The sequence below is a fragment of the Notolabrus celidotus genome, chromosome 18 (assembly GCF_009762535.1).
Source record: "Notolabrus celidotus isolate fNotCel1 chromosome 18, fNotCel1.pri, whole genome shotgun sequence".
Lineage (NCBI taxonomy): Eukaryota > Metazoa > Chordata > Actinopteri > Labriformes > Labridae > Notolabrus > Notolabrus celidotus.
Genome location: NC_048289.1, coordinates 12,541,831 through 12,568,094, shown reverse-complemented (window position 1 = coordinate 12,568,094; position 26,264 = coordinate 12,541,831). Strand labels below are relative to the sequence as shown.

Genomic DNA, 26,264 nt, shown 5'->3' with positions numbered 1-26,264 from the left:
CGGGCAGAACGGCAGGCCGGAATTTGATTGGTTTCATATTTTGGCTCCTGATGACAGGGATTGGTTGGTGTTTTCCCAAGTTTACTCCGGCTGTAGATAGCGGCTTTTTTTGCTCTTTTTTAAGAACACATTATGTATTGATTGCCATCAGGACATAAAGATCACAGTTAGGAAAGACCAGAGCTCCTCCTGTGTAACCTTAAATCCTCACATGGATCCCAATGTAATGAGAAATGAAGACTGGTTGTTTCACGTCACATAAAAAGGTACCTTTACTTATTAATGTAACATTACTGTGCAGTTTTGCTGCTTTGACAAGCTCTGCCGTTTAATTAATTACTATCAAACAGGAAGTCTTCAGTTTGCAGAGAGAGGCTTAGAGAAGTAGGACCCAGCTTCACTGGATTCCATAGTGGGATTAACCTGCAGCAGCTCACAACATCTCAGCATCTTTATTCAATCTCTGCCATGCCATTCATAAAAATGATCTGCTCATTTACTCTCAAACCTGCCACCTCTTCCACAAACTACAGCCTTCCATATTTAGGATTATTGTATAAAAATGGACTATTAATGGGCCAATATGAGATTTTTTGCCTGTGTTAATGTGGCTTTCAGAGTTAGTAGTTGTTCTGGTTGTTCCACCACATTATCTGTTTGATAGATTGCATTAAAATGTGATACTGACATTCATGTTCCCAAGAGAGAAAAGTCTACACACTTTTATTCCTCGACTATGTTCAAGCCTGAAATGAGAATCTTTACTTATTTAGAAAAACATCTAAAAATTTACCAGATGGTAAAGCACATTTTTTACAGACATTCATGGTCCCCAGAGGATGAAGCGTGATCACTTCGGTTATTCCTAACTTTCCAACAAGTGCCGACATCAGGCTACAATTTCAGTTTGAATACATACAAAACTAATGATTATCTTCAGTAATACATCATTTTTATTTCTCATTGTAAAATTAAGGATATTAACAAGCTCAACTATGTTACATATGGTAAACGTTACCTGCAAATCAATAACAGGTCATCAGCTATTGTGAGTATGTTAGCATTAGCAATAAACTAAGCTTAGCTGCTAGTGCGCTAGACTGTTACGGAAGAGAAGTGGAAGATCTTTTGTGTATTTTTGTCCCTTCCTTGCAATATTTATTATACAGAAAACAAATAGTATGTTGCCTTAAAAGGGCTTTCATGTGGGACATTGAGGTGAAGATCAAATCTCTTTTGTGTCAACAAATGTATTGCCATAAAACTGGAAAAATGTTTCTTCTAAAAGAGTTACTGCACACAGTAACTCTGTTGAACTGATGCTTCTTTATTTTACATTAAACAGACGGCTAAGCATGGAGTGAAGTGGGTCATGCAAAGTCCTTATTTACATTATTTACTTTCAGTCAAAGTGTCACTGTAGCTGCTTACATTTTGGAATGGTGCGAGCAGTTTCCCTCAGTCCACAAACCAGTCTGAACACACTACTGGCATTTATTTTTTCACAGTTAGTCAAACTGTAACAAAAACACTGAGATAACTTAATTTGCATGTATCATTTCAGATCTGAAACACTAATCCAATCATGCAAAAATGAGAGCTTACCAATGGTGTGTGTCTCCTTCTGTAGATATTTAACCCTTTGAAGATATTGGTTAACTTGTGTTCTGCTGTGTCGTGCAGGAAGGTGTTTGGCCTGGATATTTTTTACAAATAAAACAGTTGGTCAAATCAAACATCGTCTTCATCATCATCATGATCAGCACTCTGAGCAGACAGGAATGTAACTTCCACAGATGAGGAAATGAACCTCTTTGCCTTGATATTGTTGAGACCTGTACGTGTGGCTTGCATAACTTTTCACAAAAATGAGAGAAGAGCTGGTTGTTGGTAGTTGGAAACTGGAGCCTCCAGTCCTAATGAGGTTCTCTTTCTCAGTGCTAATTTAAGGTTTTTGTCAGTTGCTAATGTATTGATTTGCACTCCAACTTGGGTGGAAAAATTCCGGGAATTTTCAAAGTTGGAAACTTTCCATGGAAATTGATGGGAATTTATGTGAATAAACGGGAATAAACCTGGAATTTACTAAATTGAAGGTTGGCTCTTAATAGGGAACTTAAATATAGTTGGGGAAAATATATTTTAGTATAATCCTGACTAAAACAACCAGATTTCATGCAAGTGCAGTTGAATATCTATGCTATTCCTCAATCACATGCACATAGCACACTGCTTACAACGGGGCTATTGAGACCACGCCCCCTACATGCCCTTTTTAATTTGCATGTTGAATGGGACTTTTTTGGAGGGAGAGGGGCTCTTTTCGTTAAAAATTTTGAATGGAAATTTGTTGGGATTGCATTTTGCTAAATTTTGAATGTGTCGGGTTGGGGGGATGAGTAATATTTAACTCAACATTCATGTTTTTTTTCTTCAATGAAAAAATTGATTGTTCAATAAAATATTTAACACTTGATAAAGTTCTACTTACAAATAAATCTGTTTTAATTGTATTATTTTCGATGGATGTTTGCTTATAACAAAACAAATATTTATGCTTGGATATGATACCTTTCCATTAAATTACCCTCAATTCCAAGTTAACTCCCATAAATTTCCATGGAAAGTTTCCAATTTGGACTATTTCCGAAACTCCCCAGCTTAACTTCCCACCGGAAATTTACTGGAAATTTTCCAACCCTTTGCAACCCTAACTTACACACAATTTAATTCAAATAAAGCATCATGCAAGTGATTCTTTACATTTACTCGTCTGATCTCATACAAGCTGCTTATTTATTTTACTTTGAACTGGTTAGTTACATCAACTGTTGCAGGATACCTGTTTGTTTGTTTTTTTAGCTAGATTATTAGCTTTGACTGTACTTTATTATACCTGTGAAACCTGATAAAAATATATCCATGCTGATTGATAACAATGAGCTCCTTGAAGCGGCTGTCTGATGGAAAACATCCTAAACAAGCCAGACCATGGTACTTTAACACCATAATCCTTTGATGCTTCCTCAAATACATCCTCCTGAATATCATCTCATATAACTCCTATTTATTTTTAAGATATTTTTTCATAGCAGGTGCATGACTATATTGGTCAAGCCCTTGAGTAGCCACACAGTGTTGCATTTACCATCATCAAAAGGAGGGTTGTATATTATATTAAACCCACTCCACAGTTCATGAAATTTACTCTATAAACGTAGGCAAGCCAGTGTGTTAGCGTTGGTCCTAAAGCTCAGTTTTATTCTGTTTTATTCTGGCGATAACCCAACAGACTTTAGCTCAGGAGTAATTTTAGTGACATTGAAACAGTGACATAACCTTTTGTTATACCATTACAGCTGCTCATTCAGAAAAGTGGAGAGCTTTAATGAAATCCCAGCAGGGGGAAGATTGTAAATGACCCCCGGGGTGGCTCTCAGCACTAGTCTGAGTCCTTCAGCCTCTCATTGTTATCTATGTGACATTTAATTATTATTACAGTAATTACAGCCCCATCAGCTGATGGACAAGAGAGCAACAAGTGGTATCTAAAGATAGAAACTCGTATCATAATCAAGCAGCAACCTCTGGTCTAAAAATATGAGTCCAATGCGGTTAGTGTTAAAAACTGCAGTTCATCGAGGATCTGCTTGAGGCTGGCTCTGGAAGTACCGGAAACCACATACACACCAATTCAAAAAAGCCGATCTTTACAGCAGAAATAAACATGTTTACAGCCTGGTACAAAAGACGAGTGTAGTCTGGATAGCTCATTTCTCGATCGGCACACACTGAACGGGGCTGAATTTCTAACACAGCAATTTCGAAGATATTGAGATTAAGAGTCTTCCAATGAGAGGCACAGCTGACTTGATCAAAATTTGCCCTTGAAGATATATCTGTAAATGGGAAGCTTGTTTAACTCATTGGTTAAATCGCACGTACCATGTACTGATGATACAGTCCATCCATCCATCCATCCATCCATTCATCCATCCATCCATTTTCTTCCGCTTATCCGGGGTCGGGTCGCGGGGGTAGCAGTCCAAGCAAATTGACCCAGACATCCCTCTCCCCGGCGACACTCCTCCTGGGGAATCCCGAGGCGTTCCCAGACCAGGCGGGAGATATAATCCCTCCACCGCGTTCTGGGTCTACCCCGGGGCCTTCTCCCAGTTGGACGTGCCCGGAACACCTCTAAAGGGAGGCGTCCGGGAGGCATCCTAATCAGATGCCCGAACCACCTCAGCTGACTCCTTTCGACGCGGAGGAGCAGCGGCTCTACTCCGAGCTCCCTCCGGATATCTGAGCTCCTGACCCTATCTCTAAGGCCGAGCCCAGACACCCATCGCAGAAAACTCATTTCAGCCGCTTGTATCCGCGATCTTATCCTTTCGGTCATGACCCACAGCTCATGGCCATAGGTGAGGGTTGGAACGTAGACCGACTGGTAAATCGAAAGCTTTACCTTCCGGCTCAGCTCCCTCTTCACCACAATGGTCCGATACAACGTCCGCATCACTGCTGACGCCGCACCAATCCGCCTGTGGATCTCACGCTCCATCTGTGACATCATGAGAGGTTTCTAGGGCGGTACAAGGTGGGAAAGTGTAAAATCACTCCAAAACAGTCTCAGGTCAGGTTCAACAAAAGGAGGGGTTTATTTAACCACAGGTGTAATCACACAAAACAAAAAGGTAACTCAGGTCATTCTTCAAACAAGGTATCAAAAGGTAACTTAAAACTTCCCGGAGAAGAAAATAGTTCCTTTTTAAAAATAATCAAAAATGAGTCCAGTTCAACTTAAAGTCTCTGTTATCAAAAAAAGGTTCCTTTCTGTTACTTTCCTGTGCTCAGTTCCCAGTGCTCCTTTTTCCTCTTCCAGCCGTGTGCTTCCCTCTCCCAGTCTGACTTCCAGCTCTTTTGTCCTGCCTCAATCAAGGCTCTTAAGCACCTGCAGCCGTCCAGGTAGTGGTGAGACAGTCCTCGAAGCAGATTTAAATCTGACCCGTGGTTCAGTACAGTATGCCATTCCTTATTTTCCCTTCCCAGTTTCCTACTCTGTCTACTGTCCCGTCGCTAAACAGAGGCATTAAAAGCCCCCCAAAACCTACAAAAAAGATACGTGCAAAATGAACGTCATTATTTGGTTCATTCAATCCTGCACACTAGCAAACATTATTCTATCCCTGGTTAGTTTCAGCTTCACTGTTAATAGTTTCACAGACGCCTCACTGATTTAGTACAGCCGTATTAACACTGAAAAAGAAACCTATTTTCTTACAATTTACTTGAAATAAGAATAAGAAACACATTATTGATCAACACTACTCTGACTTCAGATAGACTCCAGAACACTTGACAGAGTAGAATCCAGACCCCCACCCACAGATTTTATACATCCATGTAGAATCTGTAAATAGAGATTGAATGAGTCCCAAATCTGTTAGCCAATAACAGATCATTACTGATTCTTTTCAGCTAATGCTTAGGTATCCTTAAACCTACAGCTAAATCTGTGCCCAGTCTGTGTTTGCTTGCTGTAGCACCTTGTGTGTTAATATGCATGCAGGCAGGATGGCACACTTTTTATTTTGTAGTCAGTGAAGCATGCACGCAGCTCGAAAGTGCACTTGAATTGATTTCCTCCTTCAAAAGACCTCCATGCTTTTGTTTTGATATTGATGTTATTATGAGCCCCAGAAAGCAGATTTGAATGAACTGCTTTATTACCGTCTGCTGAGAAAGAGTTTAGTTTTTAGTTTTATACTCATAAGCAAAGAGGAGTTTCTAGAAGACTCTCAAGGGCAGACACTTAAAGAAGCTTGACGAGAAACCTTTTAAGTTGAACTCCATTGTAAGAAAAGTATAAAGTGTTTGGGTTTCTGAGAAAGTTACATCTTCACAGTTTATCGTATGTTCTTTTTAAATTATTTAAGCTGCTACTATTGCATTAGTCATTGTATTTAGGCGGCAGATAATTTCACATCCATGCTCATGAAATCAAAATATATGTGTGATTTCACACCATCAGGGCTGTTTGAAGAGATGTTTCCTTTTTGTAAAGTGACCCCCTCTGTTTAACTGTTGACTACAACTTTAAATAAAACCATTAGTTTGTATTTATTTTAATAAGCAAAACATAAATAGTTAAATCAAGATGATAGAAAAACATTTTTGATCCTACACTCAAGAAGATCAGCTCAGTGACGATGTGTAGCTCAGACCTTTTAATAGACCCAATTTTAGCTCCATCTTATTATTATTTTACGCATTTTCCCTTGTTGCCATGGCGAAGCGCCGGGGAAAAAGGCGAAGAGCTGCTCACGGTTGTCTTGGATACGACAGTTTTCCCTTGTCAAGTAATGAGAGGAGCTGAACCTGTGGGAGCACAGGGTTATTTTTAGGCCTGACGCCAGCCTGCATGTGTGGATTAAGACTTGTTTGGTTGCTGGTGCATGGACTGTGTGTGTGTGTGTGTGTGTGTGTGTGTGTGTGTGTGTGTGTGTGTGAGTGTGAGTGTGAGTGTGTGAGTGTGTGTGTGACTGTGCATGTTTACAGGCTTTAATGCAGCCTCACTGTGGGAATGGCTCAGGGCATTTTACACTTGGCATACAAACACCTGGGTCACTGCTTGTGTCACGGCTCCTGGATGAAATATGAAGGAAGATTTTTTTCTTTTTTCAAAAGGACACAAGCACAGCTTTTATTTAAAGTGTCGATTTTTTATATGTACTGCTTTGAAATAAATTACATGAGAATAGACACGTCCTTCAGCCACTTCTGTGTGTCCTTGCGGAATAAGAAATATGGATAATTGGACCATCAAATAACATTTCATTTGAAACTAAGGACATTCATACTATAAAAAAAACCCTTTAAGAATAAAAAAGGGAAATTAATTACACTATACAAAATACAGTCATTTAGTAGAGATAGATCCTCTCATCCTATTTTGAGGTTTTGAAACATAGCAGTAGCACTTATTGTCTTGATCTACAGATATTTTTAAACCACCAGCTTTGACCTTTGACGTCATCGCTGCCCATATAATACCTCTTAGATATAGGGATTTAAATGTACATTGTTGTTTCACAGTAAAAGGGTTATTTCAATGAGTGCATTTAAAAGGTCAGGGAATATGTAATTATAGATGTGTAGGCATGAATGAAAACCACACACACGCACACCCACACACCCACACACCCACACACACACGCCCAGCTGGCCTCTTGTTTTAATAGATAACAGTGAAGAGATGATAGCAGGTCTGCAAATGGGATATCATGGCAGCTGTGCTATTGAGCTGCTCTTTTCCTGCACCAAGAAGATGGAGAGTTACTCATGTGTGTGCGTGTATGTGTATGTGTGTTTATGTGTTGACAAATAGAGAGAGAGATGGAGCATCACTGAGCGAGCAGAGACAGTTTACATATCGAGACATGACTCTGGCATGACTGGAAGCTGCAGGGTCTTTAATAATAAACATTATTTCTGCTCAAAGTATCACTTACATCTGTATTTCATAACCTCAACTTCAGTCTTTTATAGTTTTATGAGAAATCTTTTTTAATCCTTGACTGTAGAGATTGACTACTGGTTGTTAGACCTCGATATTCAGCCAGAATATGCCACCAATTAACAAGAAATGCCACTAGTAGTGATGCCTGCACGGTCATTAGATCTGGGCTAATTATTCTTCATCCATGAATAGAAAAAGAAACAGAGTGAGTGGCAGAGTGAACAACCCTCCAACCCCAACCCACCTCCTGCTGCTCAAGCACGGCTGAGCACTGCAGCAATCGGCTTTGACTTTTCAGCGGCCGTGTGGTCACTGAACACTTTTAACAAGCTCTGTCATTTCACAGTGGAAACACAGGATCGCACAGATAAGCCAGGGAGAATGGTATGTGGTATTAGAGACCTGATCCGTGTAGATCTGAGTTTTACATGAGCGCATGACCCCTCAGCGATGAAGAATGGGTTTCAGTGTCACAGAAGAATTGCAGGCGATAAACAAGGAATCATGTTGTCCTCACCAGTGACGTGTGGAGACCATACATGCTCCCACAAATGCTCCAATATGAAAGAAAAACATATATTTTCATTTAACTTGAAGATTACAAAAAGAAAGACAATATCTAGCATCAAAATCATTATGAAGTTTCCTTCACTCGACCAAATTGAATTGAAATAGAGAAAGAAACTTAAGAAATGTGACAGCTTTTATGTATGAGTCTGTAACAGTGAGATCAGTTGGTATTATTCATAGCACAATTTGACATGTCCGTGGGTTAGGAGAAATGGATCGATTACATAAGACACAGAGAGCGGGTTAAATATAGAAGACCAAAAACAATGGACAATATTCAAACGTATAACCAGGTTACTGCAAAGATGACTGCATGGTGGGTAAATCTATGGAAGAATACATTAAAAATATGCTGCTATTTGGGTGATGAAGTGTGTGTAATGACTTCAAATAGAAGATTCCAGAGGGAATAATTAAAAAGGGATATTACAGATACGTTTTTGTTCTCATATTAAGGGGTTTCACAATGTTAGTTGTTTATGAAAAATGACCAAAGATACAGTTGTGCTCATAAGTTTACATACCCTGGCAGAATGTATGGTTTCTTGGGTAGTTTCTGTTGTCTTTTTGATAAAAAGAGTAAACACAGTTGTTGGATCAACATTTTGCTTCACCCAACCACTAACCATGAGTGAAATAAAGTTTTTCTCTCATCAATCATATTCTCTGAAAAATGACCAAAAAAATCACAAATTCTGCCAGGGTATTTAAACTTATGAGCACAACTGTATATACGGTCAAATCTCTGAAATAAGCTGGTTCAATGTTTTTGTAATACTATTTTTTTCTCCCTGTGTGTCTATGTCTGCACATCCACAGGGGGAAAAACACTTCAGAGACCACACAGTGTATCTTACCACTGGCCTACAGGTGCACTTTTGGGGACACCATGTTCACAGCAGGAGGCAGAGATAAAGGAGAAGCATTAGAGAGATTTTAGCAGAGCTGGAGAATTCTCCTGCTTTCCTGAAGTCATTGGTGTGGCAACATTTTACCTTCCCACTGAGACAAAGGAACAGCATTCATAAGACTACTTTTTTTTGAACACCACATATTCCAGTTTTAGGCCTTATTCTGAAATCTCTACTGAGCTGTTTACATGCCTACTGGAAATGACTATTCAACTGAAATCCCTGTTAATATGCAGCAGTGTATACTCTAGTTAACCCCATATTGCAAACTGTTATGTGAGTATGTGTGTGTTTACAACAAAAAGGGCTGATGATTAACAGGCGAGAGGCTGTACTTGACAAATTGCTGTTGCTACTCTGATTATGACACGTGTATGTCCACTGACTGCACTGTAGACATGTCTAAAGAACGCTTCTAATACAGTACTTAAGTAATCTTAGCATATCCAGTAGGGATATAACTTAACTAGACAGTTGAAAGTCATTGCACTTAAGTGACGAGTCAAAATTAATCATCGTTCCCTGTTTTAACATGAGAGCAATATGTGCCGTTTACTTCTCTTGTCCGATGGCCTTATGTATCTTTAATCTGAAACAAGCTGCAACCAATGTTAAAAAAAGGAGCCATTGCAAGTGAAAAAACACAGTTCATCAAGTGTCCACTTGGGGCCAAAAGCCAATGAATCTCCATTATTTTTAATGTTAAAATGCCAATTTTTATAGCAAATTATTCATGTTTAAAGCCTGGTCTGAAAAAACGGTTTGGGAAATTTAATATCCAACACACTGCACAGGGTCTTCACGTGATATCACTGAAACTACATCCCCTAATGCGTACAGTCTAATGTGTGCAGCAGGCTAGAAGATTACAGATGTGACTGGAGCAAGTAAGATAATTTGCTGTTGATGCAACGCAATCAGGTTTTTCAGACAGAGACAATACCTGGGACCCACCAAAGTATATTTTCTGACCATTTTCGCATTTTCCTGTTTTTATTTGTAGTTTAACCTTAATATTAAGCCATCCTGATGAGTCATGTTTAGTTATTTGTGACGTAACAAAGAGAGAAAAAGAGACAAAACAAATGATGATCTTGCGGGAGTACCTTTCAAAATAAAAGCTTGTTTTTAATCCAAAGACAGTAACCAAGGCATAAGGCAGTAAAAATGTCAGTAAAGCATAAAAAATGACAGTTTAATGAGGCTGTCTCTTCTCGAACACGTGAACATAAACTAGGTTATTTAAACCCTAAAAGAAGGAATGAAAAAGTCTTGTTTTATTGTGTCGTAAATAGTATATTGCAGCTCTCACCCCTTGTATCTAACATGTCTTAGAAAACGCTGCTTTTAAATGCCTAATTCTAGTTATCACAACTGAATACCCAGTGTTCTTATTATTTACTGCCTGTATCTATGTTCTTTGTCCTGTAAGTGACTTGCTTTATATCTTGTTAACTGCTTTAAGCCGGTTCATTGTCTTGAAGTGAGTGACCAAAATCTTACTTTTCCTTTAAGTTTTCTAGTTACAATGTTACAATGTCATTTAGCAGACGCTTTTATCCAAAGCGATGGCTTTGGCAAATTTGGAAATATCAGCTGATTATTTAGGAAAGACAAAATACAGAATGTTATTTTTATTCGGTTTTGAACCCTGATAGAGTTTGATTCAGTCTTATGAACCGTCACTGATAGCGCCCCCTGTGGCTCGTTATTTTAAATCCTTCAGTGCTGGGACATTCTATTTTGCACATATACACACACACACACTCTGACCCTGAGGTGACATTGTTGTTTTTTGTCACTGCACTCGTTCCACTATAGATAGCTATTGCCATGGCAACCATAAATCACCATCCTTGGGTACCAGTGTCTTTCCCTCATTAGTTTACAGGTTTTCTTCATCACCATTGTTCCTTTTTGATCTCCCCCTCTTGCTCTGCTTCTCCTCCCCCCCGCTTCTTTCTGTATCTCCCTTTCTCTTTCTCACTCCGTCTCTCTTTCCATCCCTATTCTTCTCTCCCCATCTCTCTGTCAACCTCCACTCTCTCTTTTTACCCATTTCTCTGTCCTTGTCCCCTCTCTCTTCCTCCCCTCTCATCTTCTCGTCCCCTCTCTTCCTCCCCATGTCTCTCCTCCCTTTCTCTCCTCAACCCTCTCTCTCCCTCCCCTGTCTCTCCTCTCCTCTCGCTTCCTCCACCTGTCTCCCCTCCTCCCCTCCTCCCCTCCTGCCCTCTCTCTCTCTAGGCCTGTCTCTCCTCCTCCCCTCTCTCTTCTTCTTTCGGTCTCTCCCCCTCTCTCTCTTCCTCCCCTACCTCTCGATCTCCCCTCTTCTCTTCTCCTCCCCTGCATCTCATCCTCCCATCTGTGTCCTCCTCCCTTCCCATTCCCTCCGCCTATCTCTATTCCTCCCGTCTCTCCTCCTCCCCTCTCTTTTCCACCCATGTCTCTCCTCCTCCCCTCTCTTTTCCTCCCCTGTCTCTCCTCCTCCCTTTTCTCTTCCTTCCCTGTCATCCTCTCCCTCTCTCTCTTACTCTGCCTGTCTCTCCTCCTCCCCCTCTCTTCCTCCCCTCTGTCTTCCTTTTCCGGTCTCTCCTCCTCCCCTCTGTCTTCCTCTTTTGGTCTCTCCTCCTCCCCCTCTCTTCCTCCGCCGGCCTCCCCTCCTTCTCCGTCTGTCTCTTCTCCTCCCCTCTCTCTTCCTGCGCCTGTCTCTCTTCCTCCCCTCTCTCTTTCTCACCTTGTCTCCCCTGCCCTCTTCTCTTTCTGCCTTTCTCTTCTCCTCCCCTCTTTCTTCTTGCGCCTGTCTGTCCTCCTCCCCTCTTTCTTCCTCCCCTCTGTCTTCCTTTTCCGGTCTCTCCTCCTCTGCTGTCTTCCTCTTCCGGTCTTTCCTCCTCCCTGCTGTCTTCCTCTTCTGGTCTCTCCTCCTCCCCCTGTCTTCCTCCCCTAACTTTCATCCTACCCCTTCTCTTCTCCTCCCCTACCTCTAATCCTCCCCTCTGTCTCCTCCTCCCTTCCCTGTCCCTCCACCTGTGTCTCCTCCTCCATCTCTCTCTCTCCGCACATATCTCTTACTCCCCCCTGTCTTTCTTTCCTCCCACCTTAAAACATAAATATCTAGTGAAACCTTTGGCTAAAAGGCTTATAATTGAGAAACGTTCTTAACCACATGTTGATTTTATGTTGTTGATCACACTACACGTTGTACATTTTGGTCTTTATTTTGCACGGAAACGACTTAAATATTTGTTAGATGAATTTTTTTTAACTATTCAGCAAAACAAATTCAGTTATCAAGGTAAACAGAAGTTTCACAGTTCTCCTGGGATAGTTTGCTTTAATGCTACTACAGTATTCAACAACTTTTTGAAGTAAAGAGTTTGTTGCAGAGTCATTGCTGCAACACAGGAACATTCTGCTGGGCATCCTGTGGCTGCAACAGGCCCCTAATGTGCACCTAAAGGTGAGAGGGCCTGTTCATCGCTGCTTGCGGCATTAATTCTCTCTCCGTCTCTACAGACTCTTACATACTGTCGTTCCAAGACTGATATTTATGGCCCTGTTACATCTGCAGTGTGTAACACACTGAGGGGCAAAGTTGTTCCACCTCTGAGTCTCAGGGGTAGTAACAGAGATGGAATTGGGGGGAAGACGGTGGCCATGTGGAGCGTTGGAGCCAGCGCTGTGTGTATGTGCATGTCGGAGTGTGTATGTGTGTGTGTGTGTGGGCTGTGCCTTTTGCGCTTCTGCAAAGTTGTAATATGTGGAATCAAACACTGGGACACAAATACTACGTCGTTTTGGGGCGCAATATGTTAGTGCAAAGTTGTTCTGATGGCAGAACTCTGGTGCTGTGGCAAAGTTGCAAAGTGTTGGAGGCGTTTTTGTCCCCCCCTGCAAATCTCTCTCCTCTCTTTCTGTCTCTGAACCCCAATCTCTTTCTCCATACAGATAGATCCTCCCTGGTTCCTTTTCTCTTTCTTTCTTTCTTTCTGTTTCTTCTTGATTGCTTGTTCTGTTATATCATATATAAATCATTTAGATCTCACCCCTCCTTCACTCCTATTCACTGTGTGTACCAAACTCTATGTCACCCGAGACGCAGGGTTTAAACCTCAGGACAACACACACTTAGTCTCCCGGCTTCTGTCTGTTATGTTTGTTGCTTTTCCTCTTTGCCTGTTTTTAAATGGATCAATTAGACTCCACAGATATCCTCACTAAGCTAATGTTAGCTCCCCTGCCCACTCACTCACCCCGCACACTCAATCTTTCCAACTGTGGCTAATAGTATTTCCCCTCGGACGTGACGGTTAAAACTGTTTGGCTGTTACCGCAGCAACTGGCTGTTCTATTTAAAGGTTATTAACAAAGTTAGATGGCTATTGTCCTGTGTGGGAGCTTGTTTGGACGAATTAGGAAGGAGCTGAGTTTGTATGTAAGTCCATTGACTGCTATGATGACAGAAAAAGATTTGTTTTGTTTGCCATGGCTTGATTTAGACTTCTACTGATCCCTGTTTGTTGAACTGGAAAGACCTCAACCCGGCAACACACGTAAGAGCTATTAAATCTATAAAAAGCTCATAAAACAAACCATGAAATATTCAAAACTCTTCTGAAACATGTACTTGGTAAAGAACTTCTTTCCACTTTAATCATGCCTCAGTGGTCTGACAACGAAGAAATCTAGCCTCCATACAACCAATCAATACATCATTAGTGTTTTCAATACAACTCTCTTGTCTCTCTTTCATTGCAGCTGACATAACAAGTTTTTTGGGAGGATTCTTGGAAGAATTTTAAAATGCCTGTGGCAACATCCAGCTCTGACTCCGGTAAGTGGCTCAGTTCTGCTATAACTCCCACTATGTGTATGTGTGTGTGTGTGTGTGTGTGTGTGTGTGTGTGTGTGTGTGTGTGTGTGTGTCTCAGTGTGCGAGAGAGATATGGAAAGAGAGAAGAGGTAGGAGATGGTGAGTGGCCCGTGGTTGCTCCAGCACACAGGACATGTATCTCATCTCCAGAGTTCTAATGTGACTTAATGAGCTGGCTAATGGAGCGCTAAAACTCAGCTTCAGATCAGTCATGCCTCCAAGGATTAGCTGTTGTATTATCCACCGCCCTCCACTCAACGCACATGCACGTCTAATCTGCACTAGAGGCTGGTTTGGCACATGCACATGCTAACACACACACACACACACACACACACACACACACACACACACACACACACACACACACACACACACACACACACACACACACCCCTTTCTGAAGTATGAAGTAAGTGTGTTATTATGAAGTGTTAACTAATCAATGATGACTATAATAGTGCTTTGTAAAACCCAAAGGATGGATTGATTTCCTTATGATGGCACTGTGAGGAGCCTTACTGTGGATTCTGGTGAACCCTTTGGAGGGAATGGGTAGTGTGTTTGTCTGCGACGAAGCACCATCACGGCTGTTGTAAAATTATTAACTGTAATGTATTATAACAAAACAGTGTAAAACCTCATGTAGTGCCGGTAGCTTACAAATGATGACCAGATGTACAGGGTTGATTCTACTGTTAACGTTAGCCCTGATGTCATGAAGTGTGGTGTCACAATAAATGTCCAAATAAAGTAAATATGCACATGGAATAATTTAGGGCTGAGCGGTAAAACGATAACAATAATTATTGTGAATACTTTTCTCAAATACAAATTTAAACCTGTGATTACACCACCCAAACACTGGACAGGTTGGGGGGCACTAATGTGCCTTAGATGCTAGTTGTCACTCAACATAAAAAAGAAGAAGAAGACAGCGACAAGCAGCCAATCATGTCTCAGGGTTAGAAGTAGTGTTGTAGTACTCGAGACCGGCCTTGGTCTCAAGACTGCTTATTTAGTCGGGCAGTCAGGATGCTGAACTCTCCCTGTTTTGCCCCCTCTTCCCATAGTGCCCCCTTCACAGACTCAACCCAGTCACTGACCCCCACCCAAAATCAACGCTGAGGGTCTTAGATGAGAAACGCAATATGAAATCCTCAGTATGTCTAGTGCATACTGCAGTTTATTTGACAATAAAGAAGACTTCGAACTTTTTTTTTAACTTTAAGGTCTCGTCTCGGAATCAAAAGCACTTTTACTCTGGCTTGTCTCGGACTAGGCGGACTCTGTATTTTTTATCAAGACCGGTTGAGACCACAACTGATGCACTCTGTGTCCCAGAGTTTCTCAATTCATTCATATTTTCCTCAGCTGTTAAGGCCGCGTCTTTTGACACGCCCCCTGCACTCGTGCATTAATGAATGGAGACAGATGAAAGGAGGAGAGACTGTGTGCCCGTGACCAGAGAAGGGCACAATTAAATACCTGCCACAGGATTACACCTATAACCCATCAGATAAAAACACTACAAATATTAACTAAAGAATATAAAAAAATGCACACAACTAATGAGAAAAGGAAGGCTTGACAAATAATCCTGCCTACCTCCTACCTCTCCTGAGATCACAGGCAACAGAAAACACTTTTTTAACTTTACCAGCTAAAGCTAAAGTTAAATTAACGACGACCAAAACGAAACTTAAGGAGTCAAAAGGCTCTCAAAGCGCGTCAAAAGAAAGTCAACAAAGACAAAACCAAACCTTGCTTGATGCTGTCAATTGTATTTAAAGCAAACTTAAATAAAACAAACAGAAATCTTTTATTTTGTTAACTCTCATAGTGATTTTTCATTGATATGGTCTTGGTCTTGTCTCGGTCTTGCACTGCCTTGGTCTTGGTCTAGACTCGGTCTCGATCCCTCAATGTCTTAGTCTTGTCTTGGTCTCGGTGCACTCTGGTCTCAGACATGACTTGGTCTCGGTTAATGTGGTCTTGACTACAAAACTAGTCAGAAGTTTACAGACTTTTGTAGCTGAATTGAAACACAGCCGAAATGAGAAACAGCGACACCGAAGAAAAGTCAATATCCACCACCTCAAAGCAGGGTGTAGACATTGTCAACAGTAAAGGCCACTCACCTTCAGTAGCTGAGATACTTTGGTTATTTACAGTCCGACAAAAGAATAGAGCAGAGTGCACTGCAAAACTGTGCTGATGATGTCAGCTAACACAAGTAACACGACCTTTGTTCAGTCATTTTTGAGGGTGTCCTTCTCTGGTCTTAGACTTACACTATGCTGTCCATGTGAGTTAAGCAAGAGTACACAGACAACTTCTGCTGTGCATCTGGAACACATTTAATATCCACCATAGCCAGAGTTGACTGAACAATGAATAACCATGATGCATTCACTGCACTATGGGAAACTATCAATACGCGTGTAACACTTAGAAGCCTTAAAGGGTGGTGCACTATTCGAAATAGCACTCTACAAAACTGTTACACTGTATCCAATGTAATTATGTAAATGAACTCAAACTGTGAAAACTGTGAAGCTTATCAGAGGACTTGATCCCAGATATGAGCTATTTAACTGTCAGTCCTGTCCAGCTTTCATTCAGGAGTAAAAATCTGTCGTTAAATTTGAAAGAAACTGATTTGACATTTGTCGTGTTTATTATTGACATATTGTTTTTTGAAGTATCGCCCCTAGCACTACTGTAGATCTTTAGTCTACAAAGAGCATTGAAGCATTCACACACTGGCACTAACTTTTACTCCTGTTCATAATCATTTTGCTCTTTACCTAGTGAAGCCCTGGTTTTAAAGTTTTTCCATTTAAAATGATACTTTAACAGATAATATACACCTTTTTGCTAATCCTGCTCCAGTGTCAGCCGTTAGTACAACACATTATTTAAAAAGAAAATTATATAAAGTAAACAAATCTTTCGTCTTGCTAACTTACTTCTCACTTACTATTTAAATATCAGTTAAATATTCCCCACAGTGCCTCTGCAGCTACTTTGGCATTAAGATTTTTGTTCTGCTGTTCAGAATTTAAGATGAATGCCTGTTTACTTGGAAATGACTGATTGTACCCCATGAAATGTATTTTTATATTCATTGCAGTCTGGTAATACTCCAAGACTGACATGAAAAAAAAAAAGGAGAACAATCGAAAACAGATTGGAGTGCAATATCTCAAAAGTATGGCAGCCACTCCAAACAATGCGTCATATCTGGGACTGGACTCCAGGCCTGAAATTAATCCTGGAGCCAAAGTATGTGACGGATTTTGTCTAAAATAACAAAATGATTTATGCTGTTTTTCAAAAGTTTTGACATTATTTCTGGAGCTGAAGTCATATAGATGCCCCCTATTGTTGGCTTCGTATCACAATGAATTTTTTGATGTGTAACTTGGCGCTGGTATCAAAGATGGAAATGTAGCTCTGTGACAGCAGCAGAATTATATTTCCTAGTTTGAATGCCAAAAAAAGGTGGCAGCATTAAGCTCCACACTGGCACATAGCCATGCTTCCATGCATTTCCTCCTCTCTCATTGCCACAGGCGCTTGATCCAGACTCATAAAAGATTAAAAAAGCCATGGCCAGATGTCAGGGAAATTAAGAGCCTCAGTGTATTTGTTAATAAATGACCAAATCTAGAACTCAAAAGCTTTATAGTGTATTATAGCTTCGTCATAAATTGCAACAGTCAGCTGCAGAATAGACAGAGAAAAAGCAGTTCCAGGGTGAGTTAAAATGTGAGTTTCTTTTCTTGTAATGGGCTGTCAGTCAGGCTTGATTTGTACACTAGCCGTGGGCTGAGGTTGGATGACTGGCATTTTTAGTAACACACAGTAAATTGTTTCTCCAAACTCATTCATGTCCTTTTTTTTTTATAAAGCAGCATTTTCAGTGAGGCTATTTTTGCACAGACTTTGAGAAGGGTTAGAGAAGGGTCATGTTTGCTTTTGAACATTAGATATTTTTCTCTTCTCCTGTCAGCTGAGGAACTCTGATAAATGTTTCATTTTGATTTGTGAGCAGAGGATACACATATTAATGTCTAAATTAACATGCTTATATCCATAGCAAGACTTGCTTTGTTTCTACGTGTCTGTGACGTCACTAACAGAAGGTTATCACTTGTTTATGTGTCATCTCCTATTGCACCACATCCCTGACCAACCCTCCTTCCAGCAAGCCAGCCTTCTGCTGCTCCTTCCCCCAGTTAACCCCCACAGAGAAAGCCCAGAGGGAAAATCACCATGCCTTCTCTCCTCTCCTCCCTCCCCCTAATGAGAGCATCATACTTCCCTCCCTCCCTTTTCTTCCCCCACCTTTCCCTTTCCTCATGCACACACCACCTCTCTCGCCTCCATTCATTCATGCGCGAGGAGGAGCTGCTCAGCCGGGCAGAGCTTATACACATTCACGTCAAGAGCAGGTGAAGAGGGAGGAGAGAGCGAGGAGCTGCTTTGACAGTAAGAGGAGGAAAGAGAGAGAGGGAAGGAAGAGAGAGGAGTAGATCTCTTAGCCTGCTTCAGATACAGTACTGGGTGTGTTACTGTAGAGAGGTGTTATTCACCATGGCGGGCAGTGTGTTTGGAAGACTCTCCCTGGAGGAGGGCGACTCAGCCAACTCCCTGGATGGCCTTGAAATGAAGCTGGGGGGAGAAGGTAAGAGCACAAGTCCTTACCTGTGAGCGTGTGAGCAATGCAGGATGGGTTATTAAAACAAATAAGTTCTCCGGCTGTTTGTTTTTGTCTCTTCAGCACAGGTTAGAGAAGATTTCTTGCACAGAAGCTCTGCAGACGTTAATGTGGAATGAGTGTTAAAATTACATCTAAGCAGGTGCAGATATGCTGGTGCACACACCGGCGGCAGGTTGAGGGCTAGTTGGCGTTATAAATTCGCATTGCACCTGCTCCTGACGCGCTGGTTCAAACCTCCAGAGTGTGATGAAGATGAGCAGAGACAGATTAGGACCCTGGGCAGCGTGCGATGTTCAGAAATCTGAAGCAGGAGACTCCAAAGTGAAGAAGAGAGACAGGAAAGTGCAATGAAAACATGCTACGTTTTTGTTTATTTGATTTACTTATTTTTTTCTGCACTTTGAGAAAAGTAAAGAAAGACAAAATCTGGGAGTCATCAAGAGAGAAATGTCCAGTTTCAGAGCAGCCATGGATTAGTTGTTGTGATGATAATCCCGGGATAATGTTTGCTCACACAGCATGGAGTGGGAAGCACCATACATCCTATCCATATTTCATGGAAGTTCATTAATATTACATGTGGCTGCATACTACACAGTAATATCTTCTGAGCTTGAGTCCATATCTATTTATGTAGCACCACTTTTCACTTGTGTTCATCTATTTGATTTTGTCTTGTTAAATAAGTTGGCGTTGGAAGCATCATTACATCATTGACTGTCTACTGCATGTCACATAGCGCAGCATGTTGCAAGATATCTGCTGTTGTGTAATGTACCCTGACAAGACAGGGGTGACAGCCATGATGAATCACATTTACTGTCAAAGCGTTCATATCCCATCTCACAGTTCATGTGTGTGTGAGAAGAAAAGAGGAGGACCAGGAGAGAGAGAGAGAGACCTCCTGTGCATTGTGCATTCATGGGGAGTAGGTAGGGGGTCATTCATATGCAACAGTGTTCGGATCAGAGACAGCACGCTTGGAAGTGTCAGACTCACAACCTTCAAATAACTCTCCCTTTCACCTCCCTCTCCCTGCACACACACACACACACACACACACACACACACACACACACACACACACACACACACACACACACACACACACACACACACACACACACACACACACACACACACACCAAAGCCCTCTAACTATCAGAGGACTATTCTGTGTGCCTACTGGACTAATGAAGCAGTGTTCAAACACAGATGATGGATCACTGAGTGGAGCGTGTTGGTAGGATTACGCTGTCAAAGATAATCGCTGGGTTTTTAACACAATGGGACAATTTAATTCAGTTCTGGCAGAGGGTTTTTGGATAATGCTGTGACACTGGTAATTATTTCACCCCCATCACACCCTGACTATCTGTTTGTTCTTTCATTAACCACTGCAGTGAAAATAAAGTCAAAATCGAAATGTATCACTGCACGACTGTCAACTCGTGCTTGTTAGTTTACCCCCCAAAAGAACTTCACATAAAAGTGTCCCTCGCCCACACTCTCTGTGCCCATGTGGGGGGTGTAATGGGAGCTGCTGTCCATTTGCAAAATGTCAACAAATATCACAAGTGTTGTCTCCAGTGGTGACCTTCAGCAGGCTAATAAGGGGATCCAGCCTGTGTCCCTTTCACACCAGCTTGGAACAAGCATCACCATGGCAATGTGGTGGCTTAAACAGCATCCTTCTGATTGGCCAGCAAAGAGAGGAGGTCAGAGTTGCCATGATTTTCCTGTAAAGTCTTTTTTAATGAGATAGTTTTTAAAATAAAAATAAAAATAAATTGAAATCAGCATTAACAACTTGTCTAACAGTTGAGTGGTTAATGCCACAGTTTCATTATGACAGCTAACAACCTTAAAAACAGGGAGGTTCCGAAGTGACTGATTTGCCGGTCACTTAAACAGAATTAAAATGTTGACAGACAGTCTAATCTAAAAGTGAGAAAACACTCAGAAAACTGTCAAAATTGAGCAGACTTGATTTAACATGGCTAAACACAGGGTCACAGATTCTGCGGTTTACTCAAGCGGCAACCTCTGGCCTAAAAATATGAGTCCAATGCGGAAGTGTTAAAAACTGCAGTTCTTCGAGGATCCGCTTGAGGCTGGCTCCGGAAGTACCGGAAACCACATACACACCAATTCAAAAAGCTAATCTTTACAGCAGAAATTAACATGTTTACAGCCTGGTACAAAAGACAAGTGTAGTCTGGATAGCTCATTTCTCGATCGGCACACACTGTATGGGTGGTGAATTTTTTTCTAACGCGGCAATTTCGAAGATATTGAGATTACAAGTCTTCCAATGAGAGGCACAGCTGACTTGATTGAAAGGCGGGAACACTGTAGTTGTTGGCTAGGAGCCTCAAAGCCCTCCACTTTATGTCACAATTGCTCAACAGCAGCAATATGGCTGCTGTCGACGATTGGCCTCAAAACAGCTCTTCAGAAACAGATGGGTGACATCACGGATACTATGTCCATATTTCATACAGTCTATGGATTTACTATGTCAAATTGTTTTGCTGAATGTGGCTAACATTAGCAGAGCTAGCACCACCAGCCTTCAGTTAACGTCCACATGCCTGTGCTGGTTACGCATTGCACCAGGCGAGGGGTCATCCCAGACACAGCCTACCTACAGCTTTCTCCAATTTCCAGATTAAAATACTGTGAAAACATGTCCCACAAGAAGTATTTATCATGTGTAGCTGCTACCATAATATCTGGGAACTAATGAGTTCATGTCTGTCTCTCTTCTATTCGTAAAAAAAACGTACAGAAAGTTGTTGTACACACTTTTTTTCACCATTGAATGGTAGTAGGACACCTTCATAATACTTCATGGAGGTCCACTTACTACTAAACCAACACACAGGGACAGCAAATGATCAGCAGACTCAAGATATATAGTTTCTCTTCAGCTTCCACACATACATAGTTGAACATCCCTAGTACATCCATATCAACAGTGGAGCTAATTCAGATTATTTTGGCTGAAAAAATTTCTCTTAGGAATGTGTGTAGGTGTTTATACACTGCAGTTGATTGGCTCTTACTCTCACACTACTGTTAGCTTTATTGAACCTATTAGGCCGGGTTCAGACAACAGGAGTTTAAAATCCTAAATGATTTAGGTTACATCAGGAACATGGAGAAACTTCCGTTGTGTTCTTTTATCTGATCTCAAACATACCTGCACTCAAGGGTAGATTATCATATTTTCAAAAGGGAGCAGGTCACACAGAAGAGATGCAAAACAGATGCTGTTTTATTATTTTCTAGTCAGAAAATCCTAAACAGAGAGTTTAACAAGTAAAGAGGGTTTGGGGAAATGGGTTCAACATCGGTTGTCATTTCTTCAGAAAGAACTGGAGATGAGATTGTAATCAGTTGCATGTTAGCTGATGCTAACCTCAGGGTTAGATTGTCTGGCAGAGTCACACCATTTTTGACTCCATCTCTTTTTAGACTTCTAATTGTTCTTGCTCTTAAGTACTTACTTAATCATCAAGATTTTCGAAACTACACATCAAACTTTTTAATATCACGGATGAGCCCTTATGTGTCTGCAAGCCTTGTGGGAGGTTCAAGACTTGGTCTGAAAATGGTTCACATTAAAGTCAAACAGACATTGGTTCCTCGAAACAACAGGGGTTCACTCTCAACGGCAAAAGTGACACTATAGACAACACAACATATCAAATGAGTCTGGTAAGGAGGCTGGCACATTTCACATCCGACTGTTGACACTGTGGCAAACATTAGTTTCTGTTAGCATTCCTGATTTGTAAACATTGTCGCAAAAGCGTTAGTTTCCATCTCAGGCTGATATTGAAAGTTGAGAAATTTTGACCGTTGTCAGGCACTGATGTGAGAGCAGCTCGAGCAGCTACTGGGCCCCAACCACCTCTGATAGGGAAAAGTGGAGCAAGATCCTGTCCTGCAATTCAGGCAACAGCAGAAGAGATGGTGAGAGCACCTCTAAGTAATCAGTCACTACCTAACCAAAAACCCTGAAAAGAACTCTTGTTCACCTTATCTGACATTACCCTTGTGTCAGGGTCTTGCTCACCCTGAAGGGATTATAATTTAAATGACCCCTTGTTAATTATACATAATCTTTACTGAGTATACATTGGCCCAAATACTCTGTGGTTCACATCTAGCCTTAGGGGGTGAAATGATCCTATTTCTTCTTATCCATGTTCATATACAGAGGTTATGGTTTAGACAATAAATATGATCAACAGTGTCCAAAAAACAGCCTCTTAGCTTTAAGGCAGTCAGAATACTGAATACTTTTTCTTCTAACAACTATGCTGACAAGCTGATTATTTTATGCTGACAGTTACAAATAACATGACTCATTTATTGGATTCAGTAACATCAACAGGAGCTGTGTTTTTATATCGATATCTTAAAATGCCCAAATACAGTATATAAATAGAATGACACCTGCAAGCTGGTTCAGGCAGCAGACTCGAGCTACACTGATTTCACACCTAACATGCGTCATTATCTACGATCACCTGACTAGTGTAACCTGACAATTTGGCAGTTTGTTTAAGTAACAAGATTTATGGCCTTTTCCCCGGCTCTGTTATTGCCACTACTGCCCTGCGCCAGTATTGTGCTCATACTTTAATGTGCTCATAGTGTTTGTCACTGACTCATTACTCTAAATATCAAAGCTAGATCTCAGGGAAAGAAAGAGGAGGATGTTATTTTGCAGATATGAGTGAATAAATATACTGCAGGTTGAAAGGGTGAAGGAATGAGGGAGTGAAAGAGCAGTGTGTCTTTATACTATATATATATATATATATATATATATATATATATATATATATATATATACACTGTATATAAAGATTTTTTACGAACAAGATATTTCATTATAATTCCAATCAAATCTGATCACAAGTAATGTGATTACCTTTTAAAAGTAATCTGATTACAAGTAATCTGATTACCTTTTAAAAGTAATCTGATTACAAGTAATCTGATTACCTTGGAAAATTACCTTAATTACTAGTAACACTAGTTTTACTCCTTAAAGGAGCTGACTCCATTGACTTGTTTATAAATGGGAATGAATGAACTGGGTTGCATTACCTTCACAATTGAATTAAAGAGAGAGTCATTGCCACAACAGCCCTGCGCAAGTACTGTGATCATATGTATGTAAAACAAATCTGTGGGGAGTGATGACGTCAGAGTCTAGACAAACCCAAACTGCTGCTGCAACACACATTTCAAAACATGAGAATGCGAGTTGTCTGACTAAACTCTGAATATACAGTTAATTTAGACTATGTAGTACAAAAGTTGCTACCTGATTAGCACAGCCAAGCTTTAACCTTGACAGTGGAAACTCCTGTTTGGGTGTGAAGGACCCTTAAATGTAGAGTAAAGCCCTGCCTCAGTATTTTATCTATGGTCTACACTTTCTTTTTTCTATAGCTAATCAAACAATGCATCTCTCCTTCTGTCTATAATTATGCTTTAAGATGGAGAGAGCTTTTTGATTGAAGGCAAGCCTGTTCATGTCACACACACACACACACACACACACACACACACACACACACACACACACACACACACACACACACACACACACACACACACACACACACACACACACACACACACACACACACATTTTGACCACACAAGTACATTACACAGTGGATGTGACCACACATGCTTCACACAATGTTCACTTGTCAGGATGAGTCTGCTTGTTATTTCAGTGACGTTGGATGTAAGGATATTAATATACTGAGTCCAGTTCACATTCAAGTGAGAAAAATTCACACTTTATTCTGTATGTTGTCTGATGTATTACACTCTGCAAGGGCATCAAGATGGAAAAATCGACTATATATAATGGCAACTCAATAATATACTGAAGTTATAAATGACTTTTCAGTTCTGTCATCCACAAGGAAATTTACCCCCTACAATAAAACTCTCCACCACTGTCTTAGACATTCATGATCCTCTACCTGAGGGATTGATAGTAATTATATTTTGCTGGAGAGCAGGGAGTCGAATCAAATCTAACAGCAGCCTTAAAGTATTTAATAAAGTCTGTCGAGGCCCAGGAGTATTTTATTACGTAGAGGTGACTTTGGCAATCTGAAATAGTTTGTGACATCCGCAACATGCTCCTTTCTGTCATTTTAATAGAGCGACAGAGAAATAAGGCTGCAGTAACTTTCAACAGCGTGTCCACGAAACAATGAGAATACAAATGAGTGTTTGATGAGAGGACTGCTCAGAAATCTGTGCTTGTTTTCACAGGACAAAGCAGGTGTTAGTACTGCAGAGCCATTGTGCAAACTGAGAAGCTTAAAATTGACCTTACACATTGAGCGTACCCTGATTAATCACCTGCGGTCTTTGCTGCTGCTGACTTACATTGTTTTTTAACATTAAACTCTGTCTATACAGTGAATTTTAAGTCAGTTTTCAGGATGAAATATATCTTGTTGGAGAAACACATTTGCGCAGATTTATTTCTTCCAAAAAACGTTTATGCTAGCAGAAGCCTGTGATATAAAGCAAGATTTGAAGTTATGAATATAACTTTGCAGTCAATCCTTGGTTTTCAATACTCCGTATGGTTCACTATTGAAGGGGGTTTAACTTTATGGCAACTCCTACTGACCCAGCCTGCTTTTGAGCAAGAAATGTTCAAGATAATTACCAGCCATTATAAAAGCACTGCCTGCTGATCAATCAGGTCTCACAGTTCCAAAGCTGGGTCCAGATATTTTGAGGGGCTCGAAGGCCAAGTGTGTTTTTAGAGCGGCAAAACACTTTTCCTGCAGGATATTAAATGAGAGATTTCCATTGTGCTCTTAGCTGATAATTGTAGTTAACATAGACGCTCTTAAATCTTGTACCAACAGTCATTATAACATTTGAAATTAGGTTCAGAATAATGCTAAACTATCATTGACACCATGAGAATAAATCTGACATCAAGTCAATTTAATGAACGTCACAGATGTCTTTACATGCAGATCCAATCATTCCCTAACGATGGGGCAGTGATATTACCAGCCTTTAATTATGCATTCACACAGTCTGGGGTTCTTTGCCAGCTGTCCTTCCTTCATGTGGAAGCTGCATCTGTGGTGCTTTTTGGCTGAATTATATCTTTGACTTGTCTTATGTTATACTTCAGTCTTTCTTACTAATGGATGCTCATCTGCTTCCTCAAGACTCGTCAAAGTTTAGGATTTGCCAGCAGAGGGCTTTCCAGAAATACGGTTCCAACAATAAAAAGTCCAGAAGATGGTCCTCTACACCCTCTATAAGGAGGGTAAACTGTAGAGGGTCTCTGCTGAATAGGCTGGCTGTTTATTAAGTGCTATATCAAAATTAAGGAAAGTTTCCTGGAAGAGAAAGGGTGGTGAGAAATGGTGCACAAGCAACAGGGATGACTGCAGCCTTAAAAGGATTGCCAAGAAAAGTAAATTCAAGACTTGTGGAGAGATTCATAAGGAGTAGACTGAGGCTGGTATTAGCGCATTAAGAGCTGCAGATGTCTTCAGGTCTGGTTCAGGAAAGGGACTAAAACTGTTGCATTCCTAATATCAAGCCTGCACTTCTGAACAAGAGACAATGTCAAAAGCA

General features: G+C 40.8%; 1 protein-coding gene across 4 annotated transcripts in view; it reads left to right on the top strand.

The window, feature by feature from the left end:
* Nucleotides 1–26,264, top strand: part of mpp2b (membrane protein, palmitoylated 2b (MAGUK p55 subfamily member 2)) — a 65,074-nt gene that overhangs the window by 5,298 nt on the left and 33,512 nt on the right. For 2 of the 4 annotated variants that reach the window (XM_034708605.1, XM_034708604.1), the window contains one exon: nt 13,759–13,834. In XM_034708605.1, coding sequence (XP_034564496.1) covers nt 13,804–13,834 — 31 coding nt within the window. In that variant the 5' untranslated portion in view covers nt 13,759–13,803. Of the gene's footprint in view, nt 1–13,351; nt 13,554–13,758; nt 13,835–26,264 lie in introns of those variants that run through there. The other 2 variants (XM_034708606.1, XM_034708607.1) reach the window with 2 other exon arrangements.